The 25,541-nt window shown below is 42.1% G+C and overlaps 1 protein-coding gene across 12 annotated transcripts in view; it reads right to left on the reverse strand.

Moving 5' to 3' along the window:
- KIAA1217 (KIAA1217 ortholog) overlaps nucleotides 1-25,541 on the reverse strand; it is a 531,277-nt gene that overhangs the window by 135,882 nt on the left and 369,854 nt on the right. For all 12 annotated transcript variants that reach the window (XR_007772456.1, XR_007772455.1, XM_050938988.1 and 9 more), the window contains one exon: nucleotides 5,255-5,450. Coding sequence is in view for 10 of the 12 variants with exons in the window: in XM_050938988.1 (XP_050794945.1) it covers nucleotides 5,255-5,450 (196 nt within the window). In the remaining 2 variants the exon portion in view is untranslated. The remainder of the gene's footprint in view (nucleotides 1-5,254; nucleotides 5,451-25,541) is intronic.

Genomic DNA, 25,541 nt, shown 5'->3' on the forward strand with positions numbered 1-25,541 from the left:
TTGTCTTTAGTAAAAGGTGGCAAATGCACAGCACCTCTCAGAAACAGGCCTTTACAGCCTGATTCTGTGAAGTGCCTAGCACCGTCCACTGCTCTGGAAGTCAAAGAGGATTGAAAGTACTTGGCACCTGACAGAATCACATGTCTCACTGTTTGCAACCCACAAACATTTGTCAGTCTGCATTTCTTTAGAGAGGCATTAAAATAATGACATCAGTGCAATCCAGCACATACATGCACATACTGCTGTTTTTGACAGGTTGCATAATATAATTGTGTACTTGTCCATTTTTATTTCCTTTAGGCAAATTGCAAGTGAAGTTTGTTGAGAGCTTTTGAGCCTGTCCGGGTTTGAGATTATTCTTGTTCTGACAGTTTTGCTAGAATCCCCGTCCCCAACCAGTTATCAAGTTGGAAGAAAACCCAGCTTTCAAATAAATATTTTAAATATATTTTATTTTGTCCCTCATGGAGGATTAATTCATTTTAATGCTACATTTTGTACTCAGATGGCAGACTGATGAGAAATGTGCTGATTCTGATAGACCCTTTTGTCAAGAAAGACCTTAATTTCAAGAACCATGGCTAAAGTTTAAAATGGATACAGGGCTGGAATGTCTCATGGGCTGGCTCAACATGGCATGAATTGGAGCCTAGCATGTCATAATGACCCACAGTCATCATTAGTAAGGCTACGTTTTAGTCACGGTTATTTTTGGCAAAAGTCATGGACAGGTCATGGGCAGTAAACAAAAATTCATGGGCAGTCTAGGGGTGCTGCGAGTGCTGAGGTGTGTGCGGCCTGCGAGTTCTGTGGTGTGTGTGGCCTGGGACTCCTGCTGGTGCTGAGGAAGAGGGGAACAGCACGCAGCCCGGGACCCCCGCGGGTGCTGGGGTGGGGTCAGCAGGCTCCCTACCCAGCTCTGCGTGTCACAAGCACCACAAGCGCCAGTTCGCAGCTCCCATTGGCCAGGAACCACAGCCAATGGGAGCTGTCGGGGCAGGGCCCATGGGCGCAGGCAGCGCGCGGAGCTCCCTGGCTCCTCCACCTAGGAGCTGCAAGGACATGCCAGTGGGAGCCAGGGAGCCCCTCACCTCAAGGTAAGTGCCGCCCCAAACTCTAACCCAGTGTCCCTAGCCCTCTCCCACACACCTAAACTGCTGCTGCTGGCCCAGGAACTGCTCGGCTCAGGCAGCTCCTGAGCCAGGACCGGTCACTGCAGAAGTCTTCCATGTCTGTGTCTTCCATGACCTCCATTACCGACACCCAGCCTTAATCATTAGTACTGACTGACAAAAACATGATGCCTGGGTAGCCAAAGTGCATTTCCACTATTCTCACTCATTCCACCTCCTAATAGACATTTATTCAGTCTGTAATTTAAAAAACAACCTGATTCAACTTGACTTGGAAAAAATATGAATGTCTATGAGAATACGATGTTTATAACAACACTGTAAAGTTTATTAGGCTTAAACCCTAAAAATCAATCATTTTTCCTCTGTCTTAAAAGAACAGGGTTCAGTAGTTTAGGATTAAAATTTAGGTTTTGTTTAAAAACATCTAAGTAAGTAAAGGGGCAAGGATACATAGTTACAAAACATATTAATAGAAATATTTTCATGTACTTTTAAAATTTAAATGAAAAAAAGCTTTTTTAAAAAATGTAACTATTCTCTTGCAGTGCTAGAAATACAAATAAAACCAACAGCATCATGCTGCTGTACAGGAAACAGGATGTAAAATGGACTGCAGTCCGGATGCACTAAAGCACTCTTTTAAATCCATGTAGATCCCTTTGCAGGATTGCAGCCTATGAATGGGAAAAAAAAACTGACCAGGTATTTTTTACTCTGCAACTTGCATGAAGTATATTAGCATGCACCCCAAGTTCAATGTTTATTGTTTTTAGTTTAGTTTTAGGGGTATTTTTTATTTGTTTTTGTTTTTTTGTTCCTTAGCATTAGTGAAACTGGTCTTAACGAAAACCATTGGAGGGATTGATAACAATAGAGTACTATATAACATAACAATAAGTTGTACAAAAAGTATTAATTTACACCTGGGCAATTTTAGGACTAATTTTTAGTGTACCCTTAAATAAAATATATGCAATTAATATTTCCTAAAATAAGAAATCTGAAGTGACAGACTCAGGGGATAACAAAGTATTTCCATCTATTTTTTTAGCAGATTGATCCCAAGTGTTGTGGCAAATTTGAGTCACATATGTAGTTGTAAACACTTTTACTCCACTTGCAGGATGAGAAAAGGCCTTATTTCACATCTTAAACTATAATACCTTAAAGGTGCTTCAGTCTCCAATCCAAATACTCTAAATTATTTCATATCACGTCACTTCACTCCCATCTTTTGCCTGTTTTTTGCCTAGCTAGACACCTGTGATGTATGAAAGACAAGTTGATATTGTCAGGATAAATGCAATGCAGCTCTCTCTACTTTAGCATGGGTTTGAGGGGATGGTCCGCTATAACACATGTGAAATGAGAAATGAAATAACATTTTCTGATGGAATTTATGATGGCTTTTGAAATCCCACTGCCTGAACCTGGTGGACTGCACATCACAGATGGTCTAAGTGTTAAATTATCCATCGTTAAATTTTCATAAGAAGATTCTCTCTACCACAAAACTTGTGACCATAGGGCAGAGCCGCTCTTTAAATAATGGCTGAGGCAGATTTATCTATTGCCAGCCAACGAGGATGATATTTTCTAGTTTGGCCTATGGATAAGAAAGCACTGAACAGAATGTCTGTGTGCAGTGGAGAACAGCCCATGTTGAGAAAAAGGTTTTAATTGCTTTTTATCTAGCTTAGAGGTCCCAGTTCATTAGTGGAATGAATGATTTCTGATATATCTTGAAATGACTGACCTGTGTGCATGTGTGTATTTTAATACGGATGCCTGAATGGCCAAAATCAGGTTATTGCTAAACACCCACAGTGAATGATAAATGCCCTGTAAATCAGTAATAAGACATACAGAGTTCCCACAGTATTATATCCCTACAAAGTTCTAATGTACTCTACATACATATAGTAAATTACATTTTCCAATAAATCTGAGCCAAGCTGATGGTTTGAGGACTCACTGGACAGCACTGACACATGGGCAGAACCGGATTCTCCATATGTATAGTAAAAACATATAATCAAATGAGTATGTGCTTAAAAACAGGTTTTAAACAAGATCTCATTGGGTTGGGTGGAACTGTCAGGCTCTCCCTTCAAAGTGTCCTGCATCAGACCAACTTGTCCCTTCCAGCTGAGGTGGATGAAGTTCTCTCTGGAGTCCATTTCCTGGCTTTGGCCAGAGTGGGCCACTGAGAAGTGATGTGAGACACTCTCTCTCCCATCCCCAAATTTGTGTTTTCCTCTTTTTAGCATTGCTAGTGCCTGCCGGCTTGGAGAACCCTTTTTAGTTCTGTTTTCTATTTTTCTTTTTAATCTGTTCTGTTTGTCAGATATCAAAACACTCTAGACAGAAATTGCCTTGGATCACTGAGGAATAAATAAACCCTTGTGATCAGTTTATGAGCTCTCTCTGTGACATACGGTGCAGCCTTTGGTTTATGTTATTCTGCATGTACGGAAATGAGATCTCACAGAAAATAAGCAACATTTCAGTTTATTACCATTGAGAAACATGCCTTCCTCAGCAATCTGCCTGCAAGTTATGCTGTCTTCCAACATCAGTCTACCTGACCTATGGCATTATTCTTCAAAAAACTAGTTTCTATCTCTGCCATCTATCTGTTGGGAAGAGAATCTCTCCAAGAAAAGTAAAATCTGTTGCAAAACCAATTCTAGTTTAAAATTAATTTTGTGGAAAAATTGAGCTAAATTCAACCTTCAGGTGTGGAGGAATTCAAAGTGCTGTTAACAGGAGGAGCAGCTTCCCCTGAGAAGAGCCCCTTGGGTGTGAAGGATCGAATTGCTGTTGGTTGTGCCTCAACTCAAATCTGAAGGCACCTTCCTGGAAAAAGTAGGGTAGTTCAATCACCATGTCCATTCAAATCCCTATTCTCTTTACAAAGACTGCCATAAAAGATTCTAGGGGTAATGTGAATACTATCCCTTTTCACTAGGAATTGGGCCACCACCAATCAGCCATCAGACATTAATCATTTCTGGTTATTACAAATTGGGCAGAATTTGAACATGTAAGATACAGAGACCTTCCTCTGTATCTTATGTCTAGAATTAAGGTCCCATCTTGTAAACACTCATGACTTAGTGCAGTGTTTACTACCACATAGTAAGAATAATAATTGGTAATATATATTTGCGGTATTGGGCTGAGATTGTTAATAGACTCTTCAGGATAGGGTCCACATCTGTCTGTCTGTAAAGTGTCTAGCATGCTTTTGGAGGCTGCAATAATACTCTCACTACCAATTCCCTGTGCCGTCCAGTCTCCACACTGAACTAATCTGAAAAGAATAAACTGGCAGTGTCACAGAAGAGTGCCTGTCCTGTAGCATGCCCTGCTGGCTGAGTGTGGTGCTGCTAGTGCTCCTTTTCTCCATTCTTCCCCAAGGAAGATGTCTCCTTGGCTCTCCACACAACAGTCTCTGCTGGAGAAGTGGCTTAGCCCTCTGGCCAAGTCGCATACAAACCTAATGCGGAGTAGCAAAAGTCCAAACTAAAAAGTCTCAACAAACAGAGGGGTTGTTTTGCCCTTTGGGGGCTTTCCTTCACTCTGATTTCTAGGCTACCTTTAAGAGTATTTCTGGCTCTGGGATAGAACATTCAGCTCCCAGGGTGGTATCCCTGGAATATAGTTCTCAACCCCTTCTGGGATATGTTCCTTATGTCCTTCCCTGCTCCGGTATAGAGCACTGGGGCTCCGGGCTGGTTCCCCTGGAGTACTCCGCCTCCTGCAGACCCTGGATGAGAGCCTTCCACTCTCCGTGGTACCACTTTCCAAACTGAGCTTTATCAGTCCTCTTACAAGGCCCAGGTGTTGATTAACTACCAAGTGACCCTCCTTCATCCTAGCCTCTCAGACTGGGAAGCAGCTAATAAATTATGGCACAGATGCGGCTGGCCCCTATCTCCCCTTAAAGGATCTGGTCTTCTTGTGACAGGCAGTAACAATAACGTGCTGCAAATGTCCATATTTTGTTAACCCTAAAACACTCTAAAGACAAAATTTTTATGTGCAGAGAACATGCTGCCAAAGTTACAGGCCAAAAGCAGAGCAATGAAGGATCCTAGAAGATATTTTACCTAGTGATCTCTCCTTTGTTTGGTTCGCTGATCTCACCACTGGAAGGCTTGCTCGTGTACGGCTGCCTCTGGAAAAAGGAGTTGGAGAATCTCCCTCAGACATGGCTTCTAAAGAATCGGCAGATGCTTCGGACAGATGTTCTGCCTGGTCTCCCAAATTGGACTGTGGGCTCTGAGACAGCTTTGGGCTCCTTGTCTGTAAAAATAAAACAAATATATCATTTATTATATTGCAAATGTCACTACGAACATCAAGATCCAACTGTCTGCAGAAAAAAAACAATGAAAAATAGTTCATTCAGCCTCTAAATGCAGCATTCTACAAGGCCTTGTGTGCTCAAAGTGACTTCTATGTAAGTTATTTAAAAATATACTGTCCCTGGATAGTCCATTAAGATTTTTATTGCTGTATATCTACTGTACAAATTTCATTTCTAACAGTGACCTGAGGCTGACATATTATAGCATGGATATATGGCAATTCCATTCCCTGCTGCTCAGACAACTGTTAACATTGGTTATGACAACAAAGGTGTGCCCCACACACACACACACACACACAACTCAAACACACACCCCCTCAACCTGTAGGATTAGAAATTCATCCAATAGGTTTTCTTAGATCTGCTCTCAAGACCAGTGAGTGAGTTCTATAAAGAGGAAACTGGCAGCTGAGTAGCAAAGAAGTATTTACATTTTTGACAACTGAAATGCTATTATTAATAATTAAAATCTCTAAAACGTTGCACTTATCTTGAGGAGTCTGTTGACAAAAAATGTGCTGAAAATAAATTTAGCAGTAAAGCTGTCAGATCTCAGTATCAGAATTGCTACTATATATGCTGTGAAGAGTAAAGGTTAGCAAGGCCACAATAGCAGTCTAAAATTTTTATCCAACATGCTAAAATATTATGAGCTAAACTCTGCTTTCATTTGTATCAGCATAAATGGCAATGTCCTGGACATTTTCATTGTTGACTTCAAAAATATTAATACATTTTACAATTTATAAGGAAGTTGCATTGATAAATGTACAAGGGTTCTGTTTTCTTTTTTGCAGAGAACAACAAACTTATGCCACTATAAGTCAGACTGAACCTAGTAGGGTAGTAATTTTCCATCATTTCTCAAGCAAATGCTACATCCAAAATAAATAATATACCTACCCTAAGTACAGCAATGCAAAACAAGAAAGGCTCCTCACCCCACCAGAACTACAGTGGAAATATAAACTTTTTTTAAATGTCAGTTTATAGTCCCAGGCATAAAATGTCATATATTATATCCCTCTTTATTTCCTCTCTCATTTAAAGGTCAGATAGTTATATTAAAAATACCCTACAGTATTTCAAACTCCCATACTGGGTTTGAAAAATCAGTCAAATTAAAGACAAGTTCAAAGAAAAGAAAAGAAAAGAAAAGAAAAGAAAAGAAAAAGGCCAAGACAACACATTTTGCTGATATGTGGCATTTTCAGCAGTTTCTCATGTGAGATGGAGAGAGCTTGTTGCAGCAATGTCATAGATCATGTAATACTGCCCATGTGACCTTGAATATAAGCAACAACTCTTAACTTTTATGAGGTTTTCATCAGACTTCTCTACACCCCCAGCCTTCTCTGCTGCCAGCTTGTCCAGCTGCTCACATACTATAATAAGTTAGAAATATCTAATGAGAAAGCTAAGCTCTTTGGAGCTTTGCACTTATGAAATGTTAGCTATTATCCAATGTCCTGCAGTGAAATGATTTTGAAGCATTGAATTTTTCCAGGAATTAAAGCTAACAACATTTACCCTTAGCAAACCAAGACGTGCTTTGAAGTACCTCTGACATGATCAGCTCTAGTCTACAAGGTTGTAAACACAGAGACTGGTGCATGTACAATACTGCCTGAGAGTTTACAGAAGTGACCAGTGACCTGCAAACATGAAGGATTTCAAGAAGTCAGTACGTCTTCCATTCGGTTATCTGAAATCTGGCTTGGCAATCATCATTGCTAAAACATTTTAGTTACATAGGTATGCTTGTTAGACGCTGTTACCAATTAAAGTCACTAACTTAACTCACTGAACAATAAAGGGAACTAAAGCACTTTATGAAGCTCAGTTTCCAGTTCTGTTCATAGAAAAACCATGAGGAAAATATAAAGCAAGGTGCAATATAAATGAATCAAGACAATCTGATAGAAACACTTCACGGTTTAAGTTTGCTTTTTGAAAAAATGATTTTGATAAACTAATTTTGCTTCATGTTTCCTCCTGCTACATTTGGTTGCATTGCTCTTAAGACAAGCAGGATGACGAAGTTATATCTGTGCAGTTACCAATATCTGTTAAGTTACATTCCTGTTTTAAGCAATTCTTTAGCATTTAATATAAAACGACTCAGATCCCCCTCAGGATTAATGCCAACTTCACACACAGTATGACTCACACACAGTGGCTAGCATTGCTTAATCAAATCACTAAATGCTAAGAGGCTTACCAAAGGCTAATTAAGCAAGGGTGACTCATACAGTAGATTCTGTAAAAACAAGAAGCCCGATTCTCCTTTTACATGCACTAAAGCAAATCTGGAGGGGCTACACGGAGGTAGATGGAGTTACACAAATGTAAAACCATGGCAGTGAGAAGTGAATCAGGCCCATAATGTACAGCTATATCCCCTGTAGAAAGCCTCGAGCCATCTGTGGCGTTTGACTAATGTAATATTTTTAACTTTAAACAGATAAAAATAACTATCAACGAGGAATGGTGGCCATCTAAATAGTTCTGAGATATCAATGCATATAAGGACTGGGGTGCAGTTTTCTTTTTGCCAATGGCGAGCACCAGGTTGGATGTTACAGTGACAGTCAGAGCAAGTTTCTGGACATATCAGGTATCTGAATTGCTTCCAAGAAAAATTGCCCCCCGCTCCAAGAAATAAAGGGAAAAAAAGCCACAATCCATGTCTATGGAACTATAAACTACTAGAACCATTGTGAAGATAGTTGAGGAAGGCAGTGGGGAAACTGGCGGTAGTATTTCAGTGCAGGTGTCATCACTAGGCATGTTCATAGAATCACAGAACTGGAAGGTACCTCGAGAGGTCATCTAATCCAGCCCCTGGCACTCAAGGCAGGACTAAGTATTATCTAGACCAGTGGTTCTCAAAGCCAGTCTGCCACTTGTTCAGGGAAAGCCCCTGGTGGGCCGGGCCAGTTTATTTACCTGCCGCGTCCACAGGTTTAGCCGATCGTGTCTCCCAGTGGCCGCGGTTCGCTGCTTCAGGCCAATGGGAGCTGCTGGAAGCAGCGCAGGCTGAGCGACATACCGGCTGCCGCTTCCAGAAGCTCCCAGTGGCCTGGAGCAGCGAACCACGGCCAGTGGGAGCTGCTATTGGCCGAACCTGCGGATGCGGCAGGTAAACAAACCAGCTCGGCCCACCAGGGGCTTTCCCTGAACAAGTGGCAGGCCGGCTTTGAGAACCACTGGTCTAGAAACACCTGATAGGTGTTTGTGGGATCTCCATCACTGGGGATTTTTAAGAGCAGATTGGACAACCTCTCTAGGCAATTTATTCCAGTGCTTAACCACTCTGACAGTTTGGAAGTTTTTCCTAATGTCCAACCTAAATTGCCCTTGCTGCAATTTAAGTCTATTGCTTCATGTCCTATCCTCAGAAATTAAGAAGAACATTTTTTTCTCCCTCTTCCTTGTAACAACCTTTTATGTACTTGAAAACTGTTATCATGTCCCCTGTCAGTCTTCTCTTCTCCAGACTAAACAAATGCAGTTTTTTCAATCTTCCCTCATAGGTCATATTTTCTAGACTTGTAATCATTTTTGTTGCTTTTCTCTGGATTTTCTCCACATTTTGTCCACATTTTTCCTAAAATGTGGCACCCAGAACTGGATACAATACTGCAGTTGAGGCCTAATCAGCGTGGAGTAGAGCGGAAGAATTACTTCTCATGTTTTGCTTACAATACTCCTGTTAATACATCCCAGAATGATGTTTGCTTTTTTTTGCAACAGTGCTACACTGTTGACTTATATTTAGCTTGTGATCTACTATGAACCCCAGATCTCTTTCCACAGTACTCCTTCCTAGTCAGTCATTTCCCATTTTGTGTGTGTGTGACTGATTGTTCCATCCTAAGTGGAATACTTTGCATTTGTCCTTATTGAATTTCATCCTATTTACTTCAAACCATTTCTCCAGTTTGTCCAGACCATTTTGAATTTTAATCTTATCCTCCAAAGCACTTGCAACCCCTCCCAGTCTGGTATCATCCGCAATCTTTACAAGTGTACTCTCTATGCCATTATCTAAATCATTGATGAAGATATTGAACAGAACGGGACCCAGAACCAGTCCCTGCGGGACCCCACTCATTATACCCTTCCAGCATGACTGTGAACCACTGATGATTACTCTCTGGGAACAATTTTCCTACCAGTTATGCGCCCACCTTACAGTAGCTCCATCTAGGTTGTATTTTCCTAGTTTGTTTCTGAGAAGGTCACACAAGACAGTATCAAAAGCCTTACTAAAGTCAAGATATATCACATCTACTGCTTCCCCCCATCACAAGGCTTGTTACCCTGTCAAAGAAAGCTATCAGGTTGGTTCGACACAATTTGTTCTTGACAATCCATGCTGAAGAAAGGTAAGCAGATAGTAACTGAGATGACAGAGAAATATGTATAGAAATGACACTACATAGGTTTCTGATTGCAACTCCCCACTGCAAGTCATTAATGTATTTAAAAGTTACCTAAATACTTAAGGCAGTATATAAGAATGGAGAGTAGTCCTTTAAATAGCTTGTGAGCCTTCCAGTGAAGATCATTGTGTTCTAGGTTTTAGAAGTTTCCAGCACCCAACCAGAACAGTGTGCCTATATAGCTAAGCCCTGCATATTACATATATTCAGTAAAAATGCTTATATTTGGAGCTGTGTCCATGTGGTTCCTACGTTATATTTTTTGTGTAAAAGAGCAAAAGGCAAAACATTTAACGTAGGAGAAAAGGTTAGACTTGCTTCACAAAGAAGTCCTGGAGCCTAGGAGGAACTCGTGTGTGTGTGTGTGTGTGTGTGTGTGTGTATCTCACACACATACACATACACATACACACACACACACACGCAGGAACTGCCTAGTAACTCATGAACTGCTTTTGGACATGGGCACACAAAAACAAGGAAACACCACTATTATCGAGCCATACCCTTAGGACTCAGTAATGCTATGACACAGAGAAAGGACACCTATAATTGGCCAATAGGGTTAGTATTCTTCCTCAAACCCAGGACTTGCTAGAGAGCAAATATTCTCAATCCACATTGGGCTTTTCTCTCCCATAAATGCAAATTAATGAGGTTCCATTTTACATTGGTTTGCTGCAGTATGCTTGATTTTTCACTCAGTTGGGATTTTTTGGCACATTCTCCAAATTGTTCTCCAAACAGGTCTCCCAGCATTAGTGCTGCTTAAATGGGTTCAGCTGTAATATATAGATGCAGAAAAGAAAAGTCAGTATAAAGGATGAAGGATTCCTCTCCTACTTCTCAGTAATACTCTGAAACTACTACTTTGTTTAAATTTTCTTAGTGACTATGGAGAATGTGTTCAGGAATTGAAATGATCCCATCTAAGATGCTTCTCTTCTGACTGGTCTTGGGATTCATTGAAAAGGATAAAATTGTGGTTAAAGATCTCCTGATTTGTGTTCTGTAAGCAAATGTCTTACTAAAGGAAATAACCTTAAAACAGTCATGTTCATCCCTTCATTTCAAGGGAGAAGGTTATGAAAGAGTAGAGGACCCATATGGGTTTAATAGGAGAAAAGAGAGAGATTGTCAAATAGTGATCAGTGAAGTCAAGGGAGGTGCTTAACTAAGGAAGGTGAAGTGCTGTAGGGGATGCCAAGTAGAGAGACAAATTTAGTAACCTACTGAATACAAATGACTCTCCTTGCTTTCAAGGCTTTACACATGCTGCCTCACCTATCTAACTGCTCTCATTTTTCTCCACTAATCTTCTCATCTCATTTCACCATCCAAGATACATAACTGTCTCTTTTACAACTTCTTTCCACTCTCATTTGCAGTTGTTTTCCATGCTACTCCATACACCTGAAAACCTCTTCCTTCATTTCCTCTTTCACATCCTTCCTGAAAACATGCCTTGAAGGAGATCCACAAACCCTGCACACTTCCCCCATTACCCTTATCCAGCTGAAAAAAAGAGCTAAAGAGCCCCCCTGCCGAAAACACACACAAGAAATGCTTACCTTTATTCCTTGACCACTCTGCCCTTTATTGCTCCCCCTCCTCACAACCTTTGCTTAGATATTGTCTATTTAGACTGTGCTCTCATACGTTTCTGTACCGTGTCTGGCCCACAGTTAATGCTATGCAAATAGTAAATAAAGGTATCAACACATAATAAAGAGATAGTAGACACGGTGTGACGTAATTTTACCCAGTTATATGCTCTAAGGAACACCCTAAGCACAGTCAAAAACGCTTTCTCTAGCTTCCTTTTGAGGCTTCAAGAATGGGAGAAAAGAGTCGGAGGAAAAAAAACCACCTATTTTTTTGACCCTTGTCAATACTCTATTTCTCCTGTGGGTGTTGCGAAAAAATAACTACCTGGATGTGAAACGGACTTTAGATGTACACATAACACATGTACAATGAGCTCAGTAAACTGCAAATACTATAATTGACCGTGAGCTCTCATTACCATAACCCTTGTTCCTGCTCATCCTCACCACACCCTGATTGTTTGTATCTCTCACTTGTGTTGTATCTAAATTGCCCTACATGCTGGTTGGGGAAGGGACCCTGTCTGAGAGTCTAGCACTCTTTGGGGTACTATATTATCAACAATATTCTTTTATTTAGGGATGCTGTTAGGGTCACACTGTTGGGAAAAGAGAATCTATATATACACCAGGGGTGGCCAAATTGTGGCTCGCGAGCAACATGTAGCTCTTTTGCCATTAAAGTGTGGTTCGCAAGCCTACACCGTCCTTCTATTCTACACCTACCAGACTGGGTGGGAGCTCGGGACACCTGCCTTGCACATATATGGGGTGGTGGGGTAGGAGCTTCTGTCCAGTGGGGAGGAGGGTCTTGGAGCTTCAGCCCTGGGGAGTGCACCTGCCAGGGCTCCAGGAGGAGTGGGGCTGAAACCCCAAGCCCTAGCTCCCAGTAAGTGTACTCCGGCTCTTGAACTTCTAAAGATTGTCATATGCAGCTCAGAGGGACATTAACTTTGGCCACAGCTGATATATACTATCCACAGACATATACACACTGTATATATTTATAGAATCATAGAAATGTGGGTTTGGACCTTGAAAGGTCACCTAGTTCGTCCCCTTATGCTGAGGCGTGTCTAAGTATATCTAGGTTTCAGAGTAGCAGCCGTGTTAGTCTGTATCTGCAAAAAGAACAGGAGTACTTGTGGCACCTTAGAGACTAACACATTTATTTGAGCATAAGCTTTCGTGCGCTACAGCCCACTTTGGATGCATACAATGGAACATATATTGAGGAGATATATACACACATACAGAGAGTATGAAAAGATGGGAGTTGTCTTACCAACTCTGAGAGGGCAATTAAGTAAGAAAAAAACTTGAAATGATAATCAAGATAGCCCAGTACAGGCAGTTTGATAAGAAGTGTGAGCATACTTACAAGGCAGATTCAGTGTTTATAATGGCTCAGCCATTCCCAGTCCCTATTCATACCTAAGTTGATTGTATCTAGTTTGCATATCAATTGCAGCTCAGCAGTTTCTTGTTGGAGTCTGTTTTTGAAGCTTTTCTGTTGCAAAATTGCCACCCACAGGTCTGTCATTGAATGACCAGACAGGTTAAAGTGTTCTCCTACTGGTTTTTGAGTGTTATGATTCCTGATGTCAGACTATGTCCATTAATTCTTTTGCGTAGAGACTGTCTGGTTTGGCCAATGTACATGGCAGAGGGGAATGTATACCTAGACCATCCTGACAGGAGTTTGTCTAACCTGTTCTTAAGAACCTCCACTGACAGGAGATTACATGACCTCCCTTGGTAACCTGTTCATTTATTTAACTATCCTGTTAGTTAGCAAGTTTTTCCTAACATCTAACCTAAATCTTCCTTTCTTCAGATTAAGCCACATACTTCTTACTCTACCTTCAGTGCACACGGAGAACAATTGACCACCATCCTCTTCATAAAGCTCTTAGCATATTTGAAAACTGTTTATCAAGTTCCCCTCAGTCGTCTTTTCTCAAAACTAAACGTTCCCAATTTTTTAAAATAGAAAATGTGTATGTGTGTGTGTATGTGTATATCTATCTACACACACACACACACACACTTTCTATTTAAAACATAGCTATCCATGTATACACACACACACACACACACACACACATTATACATAAATTCTTAAAATGACTTTTTCCTCTAGCACTTATTTCAACAAATAGAGTAACTAAACCCCATACACATCTTTGTCCCAAAGCAGCAAGTGCACACACACACAACTCTCAAGGATTTTCACTTGTAAAAACAAATATATTTGGTTTGGGGAAAAGATGAATTAAATATAACTATCTTTTATTGCAATTTTTTCTTCTTTGTGCATTATTTCATTATCTTTAGATGAAAAAGCTGTGATGTGGCATTCACTGATCATAATTTACAGAAAACCATATCATTCCAGAAGCAGCCTCATACAGGCAACTGCGTTACTAAGGGCTAAAAAACCAGTAAGTTATTTATATTATTCCCTCATCGTTGCTCATATATTAGTAAACGACTGTGGCTCCTACTTATTTACTTTAGGTATGAATGTTTCATTTTTTTCTGTTAAAACAACTGCAACAAGTTACAAAGCCCAAAAGCTAGTTCCTCATTCATTTTCTTTTGGATTGGACAGCCACGTTAATTTGCTGTGATTTGTAGAGGCTTGTCTTCTCCGATTAGCAGGTTCTCATTAGAAGAAATATTTGCTGTTGCACTCATGGGCTCTCACTGTCTCTAGTGTTAAAGCAAGCACCTTTACCTCACCTGTCTGGACACACTCCCTGGTTTTCCCGCATCTGTTCCTTCACAGCTTCATTCACATCCTACATCAGTGGCAAATGTTACCTGCCTCCTAACAACACATACACTCAGAACAAAGCCTGAATTAATCTTCTCTACTGCAAAAATACTTGACAAGAGAGCTGCAACCAGGAGGTTACTAGTCAACCTGGGTCATTCTGGTGCATTGTCGGTGCCCTGCTGATATGAATTTACATCAGTGACAATCAGCTAATAGCTTGTGAGACACATGCTGGTTCTGTGGCCCTAAACATTACTTTGGTTGGATTGTCCTGTCTGACTGGTGCTCAGTCAGTGCTTCCTGAGTCTTGAGCAAAATATGAGGAATGGAAATCTCACCAACATCCCAATGTTACCTGAGACACGAGTAATTAAATAAAGCGTAGAATGCAGTGTAAATGGACCTGCAACACAGAAGCCATGCAGATCTTTTCAAGCTCCAAGGAAAAGAGAAAACTAAGCCACAGGAATTTCCCACTGAGGTAAGAAGGGTGACGCTCTTCCCATTTAGTAACCAGGAGGGGAAGATGAACTTATGCGATGATGTCAAATTGTCACAGGATGATGTTGCATTAAAACTTGATAATGTTCAGTCACAACGGCATGTCACTAGATAACCCATTACTAATGGATTGTCATGAAGGAAGTGTCAGGATACTGCACTGAGTGATTATTATATGCATCTCTGCAAATCTGAGGATGAAGCGATTCTCTGCTTGTTGAAGGTCTATTAACACTAACTGCATATTTACTCTTGCATATTTACCCCAACTTTTTTCAACTGACCTAGACAATATGTTTACTCAGATCCCATAATTTATCATTTATATTTTTAGGGTGGAATTATATTCAAATCATCCTAAAAAGCTGCAGAATTTTCCATCAGCCTTCAGAGCTCCAGCTCATGACTAGCTGCATGCTTCCTGCTGTTGTAACCAGCCAAAAATATATCTTGTGTAAGCAGAGTCAGGATAAGCTCTACCCTGACATCTGGTGGAAAGAATTTCAGAGAGTGTATTTGCATAGGCACGCCTACCCTATCCCAGACTGCCGAGCTGTGGGACTGCTTGGTGACAAATGACTCACCCTCAGTTGGGTGGTACTTGCTAGACAAGGGACATGGGTTCCAAAACCCAGTGAGGAGAGAGAGGCTGGGGACAGGTATCTGTGCCTGGTGGTGCAGTCTCCTTGTGGCACCAGAAGCACCAGTTCCACCCCCTTCTCTCTCCACTGTGGAATGTCAGAGTTGATTTTTTTATTCCCTCAAGAATCTAAATACAGGTTACTGAGCTGAATTCACTTTGGGCTAATGGTGCACTAGCACTGGGGCTCCCCTACTAAGAGTTGAGATCACTAAGAGTTGAAATCACTAAAGAGCTGAAATTATTGAGCTGAGAGCACTGAGTACTGTGCTAACTAGTAGGGGAGCCTGAAGATATACTGTGGAACAGTGCGGCTGGTGGAGTGGAGCAGTTGTGGGGATGGCTGGAGCGGATCACGGGACAGCTGGTGGCAGCGGAGTGGCTGGCAGAGCGGAGTAGCTGTGGGACGGGTGGAGTGGCCCACAGAGTGAGCGGAGCCGAGCAATTTGCAGGGAGAACTGGAGCAGATCATGGAGCAGAGCAGCTGGTGGAGCGGAGCAGTTTCTGAGGACGGCTGGAGGAGCAGAGTGGAGCGGCTGGTGAAGCGGATCAGTTCGTGGAGAAGGCGGAAGCAGAACCCATGGAGAGGCAGGGCAGTTGGCCCCGGACCACGTAAGGTGCCCCTTTCTACCCAGGCTGGGGGGAGGAACCTCTACAGATAAACTCTCGAACTCTGGGGTGGCATTGACCAGAGACTTTTGGGTTGTTGGACTTTGGGGTGATTGGACTTAAAACCCTAAGGGGAAAAAGGACAGTGCCAAACGTACTTGGAGGTGGGTTTTTGTTTATGGTTTGTGTTATAAGCCTGTTTGTGGTGTTTCTCCAATGGGATGCCGCATTGATTCCTTCCTTTATTAAAAAGATTTTGCTACACTCAGACTCCGTGGTTGCGAGAGGGGAAGTATTGCCTCCTAGAGGCGCCCAGGGGGGTGTGATATGTGAGTGTCCCAGGTCACTGGGTGGGGGCTCGAGCCGGTTCTGCATTGTGTTACTGAAACGGAACCCCTGGATACTGAACCCCGCCCTTGTTGCTGCCAACTCAGAGGGGCAGAAGGGTTACATTGTAATTCCACTGCTGTGAAGAAATGAGCTTGAAATATGCAGGTCAGTTATTCCTACTCTCCCTTCTCATCACCACAGACTTATCGGGGTGATCTTCAAAGTCACAATATAAACTTCTTTTGATGCTCCTATATAAATCTTTCTAGTCAGTTCAAACTTGAGTGCCTAAAGTTACACACTGAAGCCAGATTTTCAAGGCCGTTGCATGCCTGGAATTAACACATTTATTGAAGTTGATGGGAGCTGTGGATGCTCAGCACTTATTACCACCATCAGGGCCATCCTTAGGCATAGGCAGAATAGGCAGCCTCGTAGGGCCTCATTCTCCCTGGGGGCACCACACTGCAGGCAGCCCAGACAGTGTAGAAGCAGGGCTGCTGGGTCCTAGAGAGAGCCGAATGCAGCACAGTCTGAGGAATGGGATTGGCTGCTGGGGTCTCTGGGAAGGGGAGGGGGTAGGGATTGGGAAAGGAGCTCACCTCCCCTCCGCCCCACGGAGCACCCCCTCCTTTCTCCCTCCTCCCCAGGAACACCCCTCTCTCTCTCCTCCCTCCCCTCCGTCAGGGCTGGGTTGGGTGAGGTGCTGGGGGAGGAGGGGAGGCTGGCTGCGCTGAGGAATGAAAGTGAAAGTAACTCACTTCCTCCGCAGGCAGTCAGAATTGGAATGTCACACAGTGCTTGGCTGGGGTTAGCCAGATGTGTGAAAAATCAGGATAGGGGATTGGGGTAGGGTGAGCAGATATCCCTATTTTATAGGGACAGTCCCAATTTTGGGGTCTTTTTCTCATATAGGCTCCTTTTACCCTCCCACCCCCACCCATCCCTGTCCTGATTTTACACACTTTCTGTCTGGTCACCCTAGGTGGGGTAATTGGTGCCTATATAAGACAAAGCCCCAAATATCGGGGCTGGCCCTATAAAATCAGGACATCTGGATCTGGCCACCCTAGCTGGGGAGCGCCTCTCCCCCTGGCTGGCAGCTGCCAGCGATCCATCTCATCCGGGGGGAGCTGCACAGGGCAGGATGAGCTGCTGTGGCTCCATGGGTGCCCCATCCCTGAGATCAGATGCTGTGCTAACTTCACCATGGTCTGTTGGGCTGGCGGCGGTGCCCATTGGCATGTGATTGGACCTGAGGGTTTGCTGCTGCTGTTGCCACTCTGCACCCCCAAGAGGTGGATTTTGGGGTCCTGCAGTTTTCCACCTATCTCCTCCTCTACTGCCGCTGTTGGACCAGCAGGCTGGGGGGTGAGCCAAGCATGAAAGCAGTACTGTGTTGCCATTTAGATTGTCATTTAACAACTTTGTTTGCCAAAAATTCTTGCTAACAATCCTGAATCCAATTTCAATATTTTTTTTTAAATCAATATCTTAGCCAAAAACAGAAAATTAAGTTGTTGACAATTATTAGTGACAGGTTTGGTTTGAGGCAGGGAGTGGGTCAGTTTTCATCAGAGAAACAAAAAATGTTGACTGACTTTCCTATAGCCTGTTACTCCTGATAAGAGCCCTCCAACAACTGTAATATGCTCATCTCCTTACTAGTGTATAAAGCAGGGGTCGGCAACCTCCGGCACACATGACAAAGGTGGCAGGTGAGCTGATTTTTGATGGTATGCAGCAGCAGGCTGAGCGGCTCAGCCCATCACTGCTCTGGGGTTCTGGCTGCTGCCCTATTGCCAGCTGGAATACCAGCCATCGGCCCCACTCAGCACCTACTGCTGGCCTGGGGACCCCCAAGGAACCCCAGGCTGGCAGTGGGCTGAGCAGGCCAGTTGAACCACTCAACCTGCTGTCAGCCTGGGGTTCCATTCACTCAGCCGGCAGCGGGCTGAGTGGGCTGGTGGCGGGCTGAGCGGGCTGGTGGGAGGTTGAGTGGCTCAGTCTGCTGCCAGTCTGGGGTGCCAGCAGCACTCAGTCTACTGCTACTCCGGGGTTCTGGCTGCCGGCCCCTTGCCAGTCAGGAGCTCAGCCACCAGCCCCACTCTGCCTCCTGCCAGCCTGGGTGAGCAAAATCCCAGGCTGGTAGTGGGCTGAGGGGGGGTTGGCGGCTGGGATCCTGGCTGGCAGGAGTTGGTGGTCAGAACCCCAGACCAGCAGCGGGCTGAGCAGGGCCTGGGATCCTTGTCTAGGGTTCCAGCCACCAGCCCGCTGCTAGTTTGGGGTTTCATTTACTCAGCTGGCAGTGGCCTGAGCAGGACCGGTGGCCAAGACCTCAGATAATAACAATAGTTTATTTATATAATATAGACATAGAGAGAAACCTTCTACAAACATTAAAATGTATTACTGGCACGAGAAACCTTAAATTACAGTGAACTTGGCACACCACTTCTGAAAGGTTGCCGAACCCTGGTATAGAGTGACCATATGTTGTACTAAGATTCTCCTGCTTTTTTTTCCCCTGTGAGTCAGTATAACTTTTGCCAGCCCAGAAGTTGGGCAGCCAATGTTTTACGTTTTCACAATGTTTTCTCCAACTTTCATAAAGTAAATACATAGTTAATATGAGTTTAAAAGGCCCGGAACACTTCTTTATGAAGAATCTGTACAGCAGATCATGCCCACAGATGATCCAGAAAAGAAATTTGAGGTTGAATTTTTTAATGTTGTGATGGATAAATCAGTATCTGCTGTTGATGAAAGGTTTAATACCTTGCAAGTACACCATGAACAGTTTGGATTTTTGTACGACATAACTAAATTCAACGAAATAGGAAAACAAGAGCAACTAATGACAAAGTGCAAGAATCTAGAGAGCCTCCTGAAGCATGGTGATAGTTTTGATTTAAATGGACTTGAACTGTACGAAGAATTGAGTACGCTGTCATCAATGTTGCCACATGCAAAATCGGTGATGGACATTGTACAGTTTATTCATACCCGCAAACTTGTTGACATATATCCTAATGTGTACATTGCCACTCGTATTCTACTGACAATTCCTGTAACAGTAGCATCAGGAGAACGGAGTTTCTCAAAACTAAAGCTCATTAAAAACTATCTCCGTTCTACAATGAGTCAGGAATGCTTGACTGGTCTTGCTATTCTTGCGATCGAACAAGACACGACTTTGTCTTTGTCATACGATGACATTATTACTGATTTTGCAGCCAAAAAAGCCAGAAAGATTGCTTTTAATTAAAAACAAATCTTTGTTTCAATACCTCTTCATATAAATTTCCAATAAAATTTTGATAAATTAAAAAAAATATTTGCATCATTCTGTCATATCAGAATTTTTTCTATAGTGCTGCTTCTTTAGTGCTAGTCCATCAACATTACAGTGTGCTTAATTAAGTTAAACTGGTTTTAATAATGTGAATGTGGCAAGTTTTCCAATACTATAAGCTTATGTTTGTGTTGCTAAGAGCAGATCAGGCACAGGGGCACCAGTTTAATAATCTCGCCTAGGGCACCATAAATCCTAAGGCTGGCCCTGACCACCATGCTCTTATCTAGGTCTAATTGGCGTTACTGAAGTTTAAAAATGTTGTCCTAAGGAACTTGGCAACAGGCCTGCCAGCAGTTTTCATCACTACAGAGAGGTCAGGGCTGAAATATGCAACATGCTTGAGGATCTGTTTCAATATTTATAAGTAACCAAGGAACCCTCAATTTTAAGCTTCCTCCAAAAAGTGTATGGTGGGTGGACGGTGCCTTAGTTTAACTGAAATGGCACACACTCCCTCCCCTCTACTATCCCCTCCAAAGAAATTCCTGTTGAGAACAATAGGATGGAGAGGTTAAAAGAGAGATCTCAAACATATACATATTAAACTTTAATAATAGCTCTTAACCGATGTATGTGTAACCCAAGGTTTTCTATTGTCACAAAGGACAGTCTGGGATCTGGAGAGGTAGGTAATACACAAAACTAGAACAAATTCTATAGGTAATATTTTAAATGTGGTGGGTATAAAAATACAGAGCAGTGGTCCACCTTACTATTCTACCTAGTGACGAATTCTGAGATCCCACCACATTTGCTCATGGCAGATAAGTTTTACAGTCTCTGTCATCTCATCCCATGTGGACTCAGGGTTACTATTCTGCTATTTATTAAAGGTGTCCAAAATTTCCAACTTGGATATTTACACTGGGCTTATCTAAATTCTCACCGTAGTTTAGGTTGGAACTTTTTATTTCCCTCAAAAAAACCACGCTGAGGAGTATTCATGGTGAAGAATGACCTATGCTCCATCCCAGAGGTGGCTGCAATTCCCACCTACACAATCTGGGAAGTGCTGTGAGAACTCTAAGGATGAAAGAGATAATTTAAATAAAAGCTGACATTACACTTATTAAAAGGAAAAGATCCTCATCCACTCAAATAACCATAAACCACAACCAAAAAGAAATACTTAATTATATAAACAGATGCCTAAGTGCACTTTGGGGCTAATGCGTTCTGATCCAAGGGACAGATTACAGTCTCACCCCTCTCCCCCATGCACATACCCAAGGAAAATAAAAGGAGTTTCCACACCTTTGGTGTTTTCCCACCAGAACAAATGAACAAGCTATGGAGTAGTGGAGAGCAGTGTGGGCAAAAGACATATTTGGCTTTAAGACTAAGCTTGATAAGTTTATGGAGGGGATGGTATGATGGGATAGCCTAATTTTGGAAATTAATTTAGCAATTGATCTTTGATTATCAGCAGGTAAGTATGCCCAGTGGTCTGTGATGGGATGTTAGATGGGCTGGGATCTGAGTTATTACAGAGAATTCTTTCCTGGGTGCTGGCTGGTGAGTCTTGCCCACATGCTCGGGGTTTAAATGATCACCATATTTGGGGTTGGGAAGGAATTTCCCTCCAGGGCAGATTGGCAGAGGCCCTGAAGGTTTTTCGCCTTCCCCTGCAGCGTGGGGCACGGGTCACTTGCTGGAGGATTCTCTGCAGCTTGAGGTCTTCAAACTACAATTTGAGGACTTCAATAACTCAGACATAGGTTAGGGGTTTGTTATAGAAGTGGATGGGTGAGATTCTGTGGCCTGCATTGTGCAGGAGGTCAGACGAGATGATCATAATGGTCCCTTCTGACCTTAAAGTCTATGAGTCTATGGAGACTCCAAAGCTGCCCTTGTCAGACCTATTTCAGTGGGTTCTAAAAGGCTGGAAAGAATTTTTCCATGTGTTAAATAGTTGCCAAAAAAAAAAAAGGATAAAATCAGCAATCACCAACACTAAGTTGCCTTGTAAGTTGGTGAACTCTTTAGGGCAGGGCATGAGCCATGGCCTTCTGTGTTTGGAAAGAACTGAGCATCTGGTGGGCGCTATGAGGAATAAATCAATAGATGGGGAAAACAAGTATAACAAAGAGCATTGCGTAGGGCCTTAGGCAGCACTGTATTTACATTTGTCTCCTTACTTGAGACACGTCCCATCCCATGGAAATAGATGTGCATAGTTAAGGGCCTCTGAAATGTTACATCTGAAATATTTATCAGAGCACCTATGAAAAATTACTGGGCTGGTGAAATTTTGATATTACAGTAGGGTGACCAGATGTCCCAATTTTATAGGAACAGTTCCGATATTCAGGGCTTTGTCTTATATAGGCATCTATTGCCCCACACCTCCCTGTCCCGATTTCTCATACTTGCTATCTGTTCATCCTGTACAACACAGTTCCCTTTCTCCTTTCTTGAGATTCGTCACTTTTCCTCCCCCTCCCCTTTCCCTCTGCTGCTGCCCTATGGGCATCTCATTGTTGAATGAGGAGTAGGCTGCCCCTCTCTTTATCATCCTCTGCCCTTCTGCTTCTCTCCCTTTTCCTTCTGTCTGCTTGCTTGATTTATTTGTATATTTAAGTCCTATTGGTGGATATAAAATGAGCCAGCAAATAGCATAGTATCAGGGACAAACAAGGCTATCATGCACTGTATACACAGAAGAAAAATATGCCTAATATCCCTGTTCTTTTCCCTGTAAAAAAAGAACACACAGTGTGATCACTCTCAAAACATCCTGTTTCTTACTAACAGGATAAAGTGATATTTATGGGATTGAGGGATTATGCATTTGACTGCAATATAAAGCGTTCTGGGACATGCTTTAAATTCATATATAAACCACACAAAATATACTGGCAAAATAAACTATAAAGATGTAGTTGAGACACATAATTATATATGTCATGTACAAAGTAGAGGAGGAGCTCAATGGAGGACAGAAAAAATGTAGGGTTAACTTTCTAAGTGTGAATCACATTTGTGTGTGTGTGATTGTGAAGGCCATGGTTTAGTCATCTCAGGGTACTCTTGTGACTATCTTATATTTTTCACTAGCACTTTCAGGGATCCATAAACATACATGTTTCTAAATCCACAGGATCTAAAAGATTAAAATGTTGATGGAAGTGATCATGAAAAGATAGATTTCATGATTCTAAGGAAAGGAAGGGGTGAGAGCAGCAGAACAACAACAATGGACTTCAAAAACCAAACTCAGGAAAATAGTAGATAAGGCCCCATGGGAAGAAAATCTAGGAGGGAAATGAGCTCAGGAAAGCTAGTTGTTTCTTAAGGAGACAATATTAAAGACACAACTGAAAACCATCTCAATGTGAAGGAAATATAGGAAGAATACTACGAGACCAACATAGTTCCATTAGGAGCTCTTAATGACCTGAAAAATCAAAAAGGAGTCCTACAAATAGTGAAAGCATGGACAAATTGCTGAGGAGTACAAAAGAGTAAGCACTAGCAAGTAGGGACAAAATCAAAAAGGCTAAAGCACAGAATAAGTTACATCTAGCAAGGAACATAAAGGCGATAAGAGGCGGCTCTTTTAACACCACTGGAGCAAGAGAAAGATGAAGAAAAGTGTAGGTTCTCTACTTAGCAGTGAAAGAGAGCTAATAATAGATGACACCAAGAAAACTGAAGTGTTTAAAGCCTATTTTGCTTCAGTCTTCACTGGACATCTGAATGGTGACCAGATATTTAACATGGTTAACAGTAACAAAGAGGAAGGGACACAAGCCAAAATAGGGAAAGAACAGATTAAAGAATAATTAGATAAGATAGATGTATTCAAGTCACCAGGGCCTGATGAAATTCATCCTAGAGCACTTAAGGAACGAATTGAATCAATTCTGGAAATATTAGCAATTATCTTTGAAAAATCATGGAAGATGAGTGAAGCCCCTGAGGACTACAGAAGGGCAAACATAGTATCTATCTTTAAAAAGCAGAACAAAGGAGATTCAGGGAATTATAGACCAGAGAGCGTAACTTCGGTTCCTGGAAAGATCCTGGAACAAATTATTAAACAATCAATTTGAAAGCACCTAGAGAATAACAGCGTTATAAGGAATAGGAAGCATAGATTTGTCAACAACAAATCATGCCAAACCAACCTAATTTCCTTCTTTAACAGGGTTACTGGCCTAGTGAATGTGGGTAAGCAATAGATGAGATATATCTTGATTTTAGTAAGGGTTTTGACACAGTCTCATGTGACATTCTCATAAACAAACTAGAGATATGTGGTCTGGATGAAATTACTATTAGGTGGGTTCACAACTGGTGGAAAGACCGTACTCAAACAGTAATTATCAATAGTTTGCTGTCAAACTGGGAGGGCATATCTAGTGGGGTCCCACAGAGGTCAGTGCTGGGTCTTGTACTATTGAATATTTTCATTAATGACTTGGATAATGTAGTGGAGATTATACTTATAAAATTGCAGATAACACTTAACTGGGGCAGGGGTAGGGTTTGCAAAGCACTTTGGAGGACAGGATTATAATTCAAACCAACCTTGACAAATTAGAGAACTGGTCTGAAAGCAGCAAAATGAAGTTCAATAAAGACAAGTGCAAAGCACTTCACTTGGGAAGGATAAATCATATGCACAACTACAAAATGGGGAATAACTGGCCAGGTGGTAAAACTGCTGAAACAGATTAGCGATTACAGTGGATCAAAAATTGAATGAGAGTCAACAATGTGATGTAATTGTGGAAAAAGCTAATATCATTCTCGGGTGTATGAACAGAAGTATTGTATATGAGACACGGGACGTAATTGTCCCACTCTACTTGGCACTGGTGACCTCAGCTGGAGTTCTGTGTGGCACACTTTAAGAAAGATGTGGACAAATTGGAAAGGATTTGTTACAGAAGTGGGTGGATGAGATTCTGTGGCCTACGTTGTGCAGGAGGTCAGACTAGAAGATCATAATGGTCCCTTCTGACCTTAAAGTCTATGAGTCCCCAGAGAAAAGCAATAAAAATGATAAAAGCTTTAGATACTGACCTATTAGGAAAAGTTAAAAAAACTAGACATGTTTAGTCTTGAGAAAAAAAGACTGAGGGGGGACCCGATAACAGTCTTCAAAATATGTGAAGAGCTATTACAAAGAGGACTGTTCTCCATGTTCACTGGACAAGACGTAAAGGGCTTAATCTGCAGTGAGAGAAATTTAGGCTAGATATTAGGAAAAACTTTCTAACTATGAGGGTAGTTAAACTCTGCAGGCTTCCAAGGGAGGTTGTGGAATCCCCATCATTGAAGGTTTTTAAGAAGAGGTTGGACAAACACCGTTCAGGGATAGTGCAGGTTTGCTTGTGAACAGGGCAGGACTTGAGGACTTTTCAAGGTCCCTTCAAGCCTAGATTTCTATGGCTCTATGATGTAACAAGGGACTATGAAGTGGCACAAGTGTGAGGAGGCATGAATAAAACAGATGAACATCAAAATCCAGTACGGAAATTGGTCTGGGAGCCATTGGAAAAGATAGTAAGTAAATGTTCCCATTCCCTGTATCCCGCTCCATATGCCACCCCATTGGTATGTCCCATAAGGGTGTCCCTCCAAGGGGCACAAAAATCTAATGTTCTATTAAGGGACATTCTTATAACTTTAAAAACCACAAGAAAGAGCAAACTACATGATCCTTTTGCAGCAAGTAGGTAAATAAGCGTCCTCACTTCCACAGGCCAACTCTTCTGCAGCTGTTTGATCTCTCAATTAA

This window comes from Gopherus flavomarginatus, chromosome 2, assembly GCF_025201925.1.
Source record: "Gopherus flavomarginatus isolate rGopFla2 chromosome 2, rGopFla2.mat.asm, whole genome shotgun sequence".
Classification (NCBI taxonomy): Eukaryota; Metazoa; Chordata; order Testudines; family Testudinidae; genus Gopherus; species Gopherus flavomarginatus.